This window comes from Leuresthes tenuis, unplaced genomic scaffold (genome assembly GCF_036924035.1).
Source record: "Leuresthes tenuis unplaced genomic scaffold, fLeuTen1.0.hap1 SCAF_13, whole genome shotgun sequence".
NCBI lineage: Eukaryota > Metazoa > Chordata > Actinopteri > Atheriniformes > Atherinopsidae > Leuresthes > Leuresthes tenuis.
In genome coordinates this window covers 3,767,256-3,776,790 of record NW_027325367.1, presented here as the reverse complement: position 1 = coordinate 3,776,790, position 9,535 = coordinate 3,767,256, and the positions used below count along the sequence as shown (strand labels likewise).

General features: G+C 43.1%; 1 protein-coding gene across 1 annotated transcript; it reads right to left on the bottom strand.

Moving 5' to 3' along the window:
- Positions 1 to 2,354: 2,354 nt before the first annotated feature.
- On the bottom strand, positions 2,355 to 9,535 carry fam89a (family with sequence similarity 89 member A). The gene is made up of 3 exons (XM_072362136.1): positions 9,496 to 9,535; positions 9,135 to 9,386; positions 2,355 to 7,697 (listed from the first exon to the last, which is right to left on the bottom strand). The coding sequence occupies exons 2-3, from the start codon at positions 9,381 to 9,383 to the stop codon at positions 7,410 to 7,412; spliced, it is 537 nt and encodes a 178-aa protein (XP_072218237.1). The 5' UTR covers positions 9,384 to 9,386; positions 9,496 to 9,535; the 3' UTR covers positions 2,355 to 7,409.

Here is a 9,535-nt window from a genome sequence, read left to right as displayed (position 1 = left end):
AAGTCAGGGAGGAGGGAAGCATGAGTTTCTGTGACAAACCCTCTGATTATTTGACACAATTAAAAAGCACAAACCTCATGGTGCTAAAGGAAAAGCTTGTTGTCAGTGCTGGCCCTTAAACTCATTAGCAGCTACTTACAGAGACTGTTTTCAAAGCTGCTTCAGTGCAGTCGAGACAAGATGTGAGCAGGAAGCAGAGCAGCTGAACCTTACAACGTTACTATATGAACCCAGTGATCATTTATATTTCAGTCACAGAGACGGCTAATACAGAGGAAGGCCAGATAAACAAGCAGCTGGCTGTGCTGCGGTCAGTGGCCTAAAAAGTGCTTCAGAAAACACTCATTCGAAGGCAATAATTAACCGGTGACTCTGATCTTGAAATATCCGTAGTGGTGTTCCAACTAATTCACTGGAAGCTCAGCTCTCATGCATATAGATTATTGTGATAGAGCAGGCTTCAGCCCGGCTCTGATGTGCCGTCCTGTGGAGAGAGTGAAGCGCACCTTGGATTTTCTCTCTCAGTCAAGATTATGTTAATCTGCTCTAATCTCTGAACAGACGCTCAGGCAGGCAGCACAAGACTAGAGCCCGGAGAGAGACGACATGGACTTCAACCGCTGCAGACTGCACCCAAAGGACAGTCGAACAAAGAGAATACCACAGCATTTTTACACATTTTATACGCTGTCCGACTGTAAGATCGATGGCTATAAATGCTACAGTGAAAACAGATCGAAGAGCTGTGTTCATACTGTGTGAACTTGAGTTTAATGCTGAGTGACCTATTTCTGCAGTCTCCCAGGGAGGTTTCTGAGAATTCAAATGGAGAAAATAAAAACAGTGTTATCATCATCGGTAATTCCTCCGAGCACCAGAGGCTGCTACATCAAAGCACCCTGCTGCAGTGATGATCAATGAGACTGGAGCCGCACAGGCATGGCAGCAGCTCAAGACCAAAATGCAGATCGGTGCATTTAAATGCAAGTTCGATGCATTCAGGAAGAAGTAAGAAGTAGGGCAGCAGCACAGAGAGGGAGAGGAAGTGCAGTTTGATCTGAGGGAGATGCGTCTTCCTCTGTTTTACTGGGGCTGCCTGACATTTTGGGACGAGATGATTGTTGATGTATTATAAGAATCATTCTCAGTGGCACAACTACAGGGCTTGTCTGGTTGGTTTGAAACGTATAAAAAAACTGCAGAACTGTAGATTCTCATTAGAATTGAAGAAAGAGGTAGTCCACATGATGTCCAATTACTCTGCTAATCTCCTTGACTTCTCCTGCTGTGCTGGCAGTTAAATCAGATTTGTGTGGGTCCAACATGAGCAGCAGACATTCATGGCTGCAGGGGGATAAACAGCTTTGGTGATTACCTGACTTTCCTCTGGTGTGCTGGAAGCTTGAGACATATTGCACTTCCCAGTCTTGCTTCTGATGCAGGCCTTTCCTGTGTTCTAACTTTGTATTTACGCATGTTGAGCAGATTGAAGTCCTTATCACTTATGGCTCCCTGTCCAGCCCTGACTCCATGGCAATGTACACTACAGCGATTTATTGAAATATGTACAAATATGAATAGAAATGCGACTCTAATCAGTATCTGGTATGAGCATCTTTATTTTTCCATGGAGACCATTTCTGATGAGGCTTCGGTGAACAGTAAATGGATCAGCTGAGGGTCCAGATGCATCTCTCAGGTCTTTGCTGGATTAGTCCCTCTTTCTTAAGAACATCGCTTTCAGGTAGTTTTCTAGATCTGCCACTTCATCTTTTGTCTTCTTCTTAAGAAGGCTTTTAAACGCTAGGACCAGACCATAAGATCTGCATGATTTAGTGTAAATTCTAAAAGAATCAGTGGCTCCAACCGGGCTTGTGAAGATGAAGGATGGGAGGGTGTGAAGGGTTTTACTGGAAGTGAAGAGTGTGAGGATTGGTCCTGCTCCTAAACCTCAGCTGAAACGCATTATATTCATTAACATGGGCATGTTTTGGATTTTTCATACCATACAGTTAATATTTCAAACTTGAGTAGCATAAATGTGACCACCTTATAGGTTTAAATGTCATTTTAACTCTAGTCTCCATTTAAGATGAACTGCTGGTCTCCTAACTTTTCAGCTGCAGCAGCACCATCTTCAGATCAGCTTTTCATTGGTTTAAGACTTCAGTTCATGGTGAAATAACCAGCAACACAGTTTACTGTTACTGTTTAAGTTCCTCTGGACATGCACGGTCTGAACTTGGGCTGCCAAATATGTTTAAACCCCATTTAAATCACACACCTCATATTTATCTGCTTTAAAAATGTACCAAACATATTCACTTTATATAAAACATCACACCAGACCTGAAAAGTATGGAATCGCTTTATTAAATGCATACCAGTATAAGTACAAGAGGAGAGCTACAGTCCAGACAAACAGTAGCATGGTCATCCATAGAAAGGAGGAATGAACACAACTTTTATGTCTTTTCCTTTGTTTATGCAACACAAAATACATCAAAACCTTTTTTTCCTACTATAGTGATTTAATGCTTGATTATGAGTAATATGCTGTACAAGTACGAATACAATTTCAATCTTTTCTGGTTTATTATCAAGTTAACAATTGCAGACTTAACCCATTTATTAAATTTAAGATATTGAGTGTATCCTCTCTGATCAGCTACGATTGATTGATTGATTGATGCCCTTTAAGGCGGTCTTGTTTGTTTCTTTTGCATCCTAAAAGCCAGCTATGACCGGCTTTGATGAGTTATAAAAGAAGCATCGCAGCACACCTCCCTTGTGATTCAACAGAAACCACAACAGTGGCGTAAACACGGAGGCGTGACTGTGATTGCAGCAACTCTCTTCACTTTAGTCATAACGCATCAATCTTTTGTGGTTGCATTGCATTCTGGTCTATGACTCCACTTAGTGTCCGGCCCTCCTTTGATTGTTCAAAGTTGGAACAAAATGGTGCCTCTTTGATTATGAGACTCGCACAAAAACATTTCACATTCAAATCACCAGAATGAGCCCGAAGTCACCGATTATATTTAGTCTGAGCCGAGCACACACAAAAACACATGGAGCCAGAAGTTTGCCCTGAGATGACATCGGCGTGTTACACATCCAATAATCACATGAAAATAGGGAATTATTTGAGGCTTTTGAAATAGGAAACACGCACTCGTGGGTACAGTTAGCTGGTGTTGAATTTAAAGCTCCTTTTTAGCGCTCTTACGCTGGCTTTAGCTGCAGCAGAGTTACTGTACAAGGAGCGCAGTGTGCTTGCGTAATAAAGACCAACTCAGAGGATCGGGAGATTTAACACAAACAAGAGCACAATTATACAAGTGAGGAGAGTAGCATGCAGCTTCCCTAACAAAAGACATGACTGGTTTTAAGGCTGTCACATTTTCGAGTTTAAAGCTGCCACATGCAGAAGCTTAAACTTCATCTTGAGAGTAAAACTTGTTCTTTGTTGGTCTTTTTGATTCAGAGCATCAAAAAAAGACAGGAAGAGGGGAGAGTCAAGGATCCCCCACTCCAGCTGCATCCTCCTCAATAACATGCAAATAAAGACTGACAGAGGAGTTCAGGCCAAGACCAAGAACTGCAGAACCTGGAAAAATTGATTTTTTTACTGAACAACAACATCTCTTAATGCAGCTTTTAATCTGCCTGTTCTGGGAATGTGTTGCACAGCGACAGACCAGCAACAACTGCTTGGCATTAATTAAAACAGTCATGCAATACATTATTAGTAAGGGGCTTTAGTGGGTAAGTCTTAAATTCTACATGCAGCAGCTTTAGAATCCAAATGCGTTTAAAATGGGTGGAAATTCAAATGAGGAATGGCAAGCCAGAGGTTTGCAAAGGCACTCACTGTGTAGACATCCAATAAAAAGCCTGGGGTCAAGATTTATGCTGTGAATGAATCGATACACACGGTTTGAGCTTCAGACCAACGGAACCTGAATCTGGAGTTTGACTGGAAATATTGACAGCATTAAGATGCATATTTCTACACAGACATAACAAACAAAGAGCAAACATTCAGATCCAGTTAAGCATGAAGTAAATCGATTAGGAAACTCTGATCAGAGGAAAATGGCAGGTTAATCAAAGTGGTTAAAGAATAGTTTGGGTCAATGGGAATTTTCCAGTGGAAGGAGGGTGGGAGGCTAACTGCTAAGCTACCCTAACACACACTTCCAATCACCCAGCTTCAAAAGGGATGAGTTACACTAACTGCTAACTACACTAACCAGAAGATGTCATCAGGTGGAGTCTGAAAACCCGGATTCCCTGTTAGTCTTCGCCACACAGGACTATCAAAAACTGTTAAGACAGAAGTCCACACGAGATCCCAAAGAGCACCAGAGTCGGCTAAAGATTAACTCGAGTCCACAAAGTGTTTGTCTTTATTTGCCCTGGAACTGCCTTGGTTCCCCATGTAGATTAGACCCAGAGTTAATGTAACATGTTGAACATTTCCCAAACTGTTGAACTATTCCTTTAAAAGTTGGTTTGAAGCTTTGAAGCTCGAGTTTGAGGAAGGTGCCTCTGAAACTAAAATGTCCCAAAGTAGTTGGATTGAAGGAGCGATAACCTTAATATTTAAATTAAAATGTTGGTAGAAAGGCTGCAGCTGACAAATCGGTTCTCAAATAGTTGTGCGATCCATTAAATATGAAAATGATGTGAATAATTTCCACTTTCAGCTTTTCACAGCTCAAGATTAAGTCCTAAAATGACATTTTTTGTCCAAAAATATTCAGGTTACAGTTAAAAAAGAGTAAACAAACTTTTTTTTTTAAAGAATTACTCAATTAGTTGGTTACTAACAACTAATGGATCAATTGTTGCAGCTCTTGTTGCTACACAGATGCACAAATCAGTGTAAGGATACATAAATCTTACAGACTTTCATCGGGTGATGACAACAAATGAACAATAACCTTAATAATTGAACACTTTTGGGTCAATTCGGTGAGAATATAGAGATGACGGCAGGTTTAGAACAACTGTTAGAGACATTCTTTAAGACGTCAGACATCAATCACGAGGACTTTAATACGACCGCGTACTTCAGCACCTTTGACCAAATACAATGCAGAGTGCTGTACTTTCTTTGGTTTGTGTTGAATTAGCACAGCAGTCGACACAGAGACGACACACGATCCAAACGAGACAAAGAATGAACACGAATCTGAAAGGAACTGAAGAGGAAGACCGAGCGCATCATTCAGGGTGTTTGCCTTCGCCTGCAGCAAGAAACGGCCAAAGAATACACGTAAGAGGCTGAAATTAGGCTGCTTTTTCCTAATCGTGCAGCAACACTATTCAACTGACCAGTACTGTCTTATACTGGAAAACCTGCTCCATCTGCTCCAGTTTTAGAAGGAAAGCTGCAGACACGTTGGAACATTGACATCATATTCATGACATCTGTTAGATCCAGCAGAGGACGCGATCTGTTCAAATCTGTGTTTTTCAGCTGATGTTTAGAGCTACAGCTTTTCTTCACACAGCCAGCAAAACCCGTGGCCAAAGACACAATGTGTCAACAGCTGCTCTGATTTCAGCTCAGATGTTTCCCCATCAAGGGCCACGTTTATACTATCCAGCCAAAAACGGTGAGCAAAGAGTCTCCTCTGTGGCGTCTGCGGCGTGGGGGGGGCTTAATAGGGTTTTTGGACCAGACCGGGCTGAAATGGGGGTACAAGTTGATGGAGAAGTCCAGAAGCTCACCAACTCATTTCTTTCAGCCGTTTGGAGCTGGATGTCCAGCACACAACTGTGGAGGTCTGTGAGAAGTTCAAAAAAACCTTCCCGGTTCCCAGAGTGGCGTCCAAAAGAAGACATTCCAGCGGTGCGGCGTAATGGACAGAGTCCTTTGACGTGGCCCTACAATCAGAGGAGACACCGCCTGGAGACACCTTGGCTCTGCTGCCTCGTCTGCGGCTTTTTCTGCTTACAGGATTCATTCAGGTCAAACCGGTTATTCACACAGCGCAGTACACTGCAGGGAGGCTTGATCATTACTCCACACCCAGTAGCAACACAATTCAACTGCTGAAGGTTTTGGCTCGGAGTTTCACGCCCGGGGTGCAGCACGCCGTGGCTTGTAGGTGCGTCTAGCCCGCAGCGATCTAATAGTGTAAACGTGGTAAATGTTACTGTGACATTTATACAACCAGAAAAGGTTCATCATGAGCTGATAACACTGATGAAAGTGTCTGAAGAAGCCATCACAGCCTGTTCTTTTCTGACTCATTTCAGCTATATTCAAGGAGAATTGTCCTTTATTTCCTCTGCTTTGGATTAAGATAACACTGCTCTCAGCAAAGAAATAGCTGAAATCTATGAAGTTGTTAATGCCATTGTGCCTTCACTTATGTTTAGCAACATTTCTATGTTTGCAGGTGAGCAAACGACAGCCATATCTCTGAAAACAATGAAATGAGTTATGCTCCACAGTTTCAGCATCATGATCACAGGTCATATTAAAAGACAGAAAGTGTAAAGTCCTGCACATCAAAGCTGACTGCAAAGGGTCAAAGCAGTCGTAGATTTGAAGGTCGGGGGGAGCACGCTGGGCATCGAGCCTTTTTTTTTCTTCCTGCTTTCCGTAAACAGCTGAAACTGTTTCACACTTTCAGAGCAGACAGCTGCTCCATCCAAAGGGAGGACGCCCCCAGGTTTACCGAGCTCTGCTTCCTCCGTTCACCAGCACCTCGCTTCCTTCTCCGCCAGGTCTGACCACCTCACTCCAGACCCTCTGCTTTTATGCAAATTAACCATTTCACCAATTTAAAGTAACACAAACGCCATTTCCATCAACTTGTCCTCAATGTCGAGCATCTTGTTGCAGCAAGACCGAAAGGCAGAAATCCCACCCGCAGTTCTGGGATCTCCCACCTGTTGAGTCCGTCTGCCTGCAGCCCAAAGCGTCCGTGGAGAGAAACGAGAAAAATACCTTTTTGTTCTTTATATTATATAATAAATAATAAAACTTTGTTCATATATTTTTGTATATGTAAAAGAGAAAAGTTCTGCCACAAGAAAGAACGACTTGCTTGCAAATCCAGCTGATATAGAAGCAGCAGAGTTAATAAAAAAGACCTATATGCTGTATATTGCCTAATTTAAAGTAGAAGGAGTCTTCGTTATCGAGCTACTTCTCAAAAAAACACTCAGCTCTGCAGCTTGATGAAGCTCCTGCTGCACAAGCAGGTGTATGTTTCACCTGAGGAGGAGTTGAAGTTAAGCTGGAGCATTAAACTATTACCAAAAAATTAGACACCACAGCCTGCCACTCCTCCTCTGTGAAGCTTCACTTTCCCTCCAGCTCAACCCAGTCTGTCGTCCCCAAAAAAAGAACCCATCTGCAGAAAAACGCTGACAACGAGGCCTCAGAGGGCAACCCGGAAAGAGTCCCAGCTGTCATCTTTGCCGCTGCTGCTCCCATTCTTGGCTGCCGCCATTGTTGCGGCTCCGTCTTCTCCATCCGGCTGCTCCCCGGTGGGAGTGGCACCAGGCTCCGGGTAATACTCATCGTCCTCGTCAAAGTAGCCGTTATCCATCATGCTGAGGCTGGAGGCGGCGCTCAGGTCCTGGCAGCTGCCCTTGTACTCTTGGATGGACTCGTGGAGCGACCACAGCTGGCACAGCAGCGACATGTCCTGCTGACGCAGTCCCACCTGAGGAGGGGGCGGAGCCAAGATGACCGTTAACACACATGTCTGTGAGACAGCTGCAGCCACAACCCATTCGGGTTTTTATTCCCCATTTAATACTTTAACCCGTAACACATAGAACATCTATAATATCCTAACTAATTGAACCTTTCAGAACAATAAATGAGTTAATCATTCTATCATTGACACAGTGACTACCCCAACTATAAAATGACTCGTCTTGTTGTGTTTCTGCCCCTCAGAGCCAGTGTAAAATTTTACGAACAGCTTGACATTTTTGCAAAAAAACCTCAACAAATGCACAACACAAAAGCCCAACTTCTAATCAGTAAAAGTAAAACGTAAAACGATCCCCCAGCTGTCCTTATTGTGCACCTTTTTGGGAATCTTGCATCATTATTTGGCGGTAAAGAGAGATTTCTTCTGCACAGCACTCAGCTGACAGCGCAGAATTAACTCTGGATTGTTTTTCAGCAGACAGACGCAATTCAGAGTCAGCTCACGACCGAACACCCTGCTCTGTAAACTGGGGAGCGGCTTACAGACTTAAAAATATAGGACACTGAACACTTACTGAGCTATGTGAACTACAAACTCTTAGTGATACATTAACAGCATAAGCTGGGAACGTGCTGCAGGGAGACAAAAAACACACCAAGTAGAAATAGGATGAAGCAAAGCATGCACCAAAACAGTTCTCCCCCCTGATTTGATATTAAGAAACAAGCTATTGTTGTGTGATGACCAACAGCTGTTATGGATCAACCTCAGTAATGACATCTTGTCTGACTCTGCTATGAAAATCCCTGCTGCTGCCAAGGGAGAGTAAAAGAGTTTGTCTTTAACTCTGATTATATGTCAGTGAATCTAATAACAGGAACTAGTCCGCTGGAGGATTTTTTCCGAGTTGATGCTAAACTTAAGAATGAAAGTCAACACAAGCATAATGACATAATTTCTCCCCAAAGCTGATCCTGATCTTATTCCTCTCGGATTAGGTGCTCACTTCAAGAGTTTTATCTTCCTTACAAGATGTTAGATTTTCAGAGTAGCGTGTAAAAATGCTCCGAGGAAACGAAAACTTACCTACAAGGTTATTACAACTGTACAACAATTAGAAATTTGGGTTTGGTCCTTCTTTCCTGCACAAAAAAATCAAGGTATGCTGTAAAAAGCGAGATCCATTGCTGAAATTTAATATTTTATTTATATAATGTGGTGCATGATAAATTATATGCATGCCGAATCTACACAAGTGACCTTATTAATCGTAAAAATGCTCAAGCTTCGTTTTTCCTAAAGCCAAATCTAACAAGAAGAGCTTCCTTTGGGAATTTGGCTAAATGTAAGCGGTCAACGGCTCTCTGTCGCCCGAACCAGCGGTGAAAAAAGCAGCACTTTCCCGTCTACTGATAAAATGAACACTGGCTGAATTGTTACCATTTCTTTCCGCAGAAGAGCCAGAGCAGCGTCGAGGTTTGCCGGCTTGTTGGCCAGCAGGTTATCGGCGTTGTTCCTGCCTCGGCTCAGGTCGTCCTGGATCATGGTTTTCTTCACGTACATCCTCTCCATTTCTCTCCAGGAGCCGCCGCTTGAGTTCAGCAGCCCGCTGAGGCTCTTCGGCAGCGGGGGTAGACCCTCGATACAGGCCATTCCCCCCAACGTACCGTTCGTTGACTTACCATTCATTGTCTGGAATGTTATGAAGTGAAAAAAGGTTAGTATTGATTCACTTCTTCACTGTTAAGTTGTAAAAACATAAAAACACTGTAAGTGCACAACCGTCTCTCGCACCACGCACCGAGCAACAGCCGTGGCTTTCTCTACCCAAGGCGGTTAGC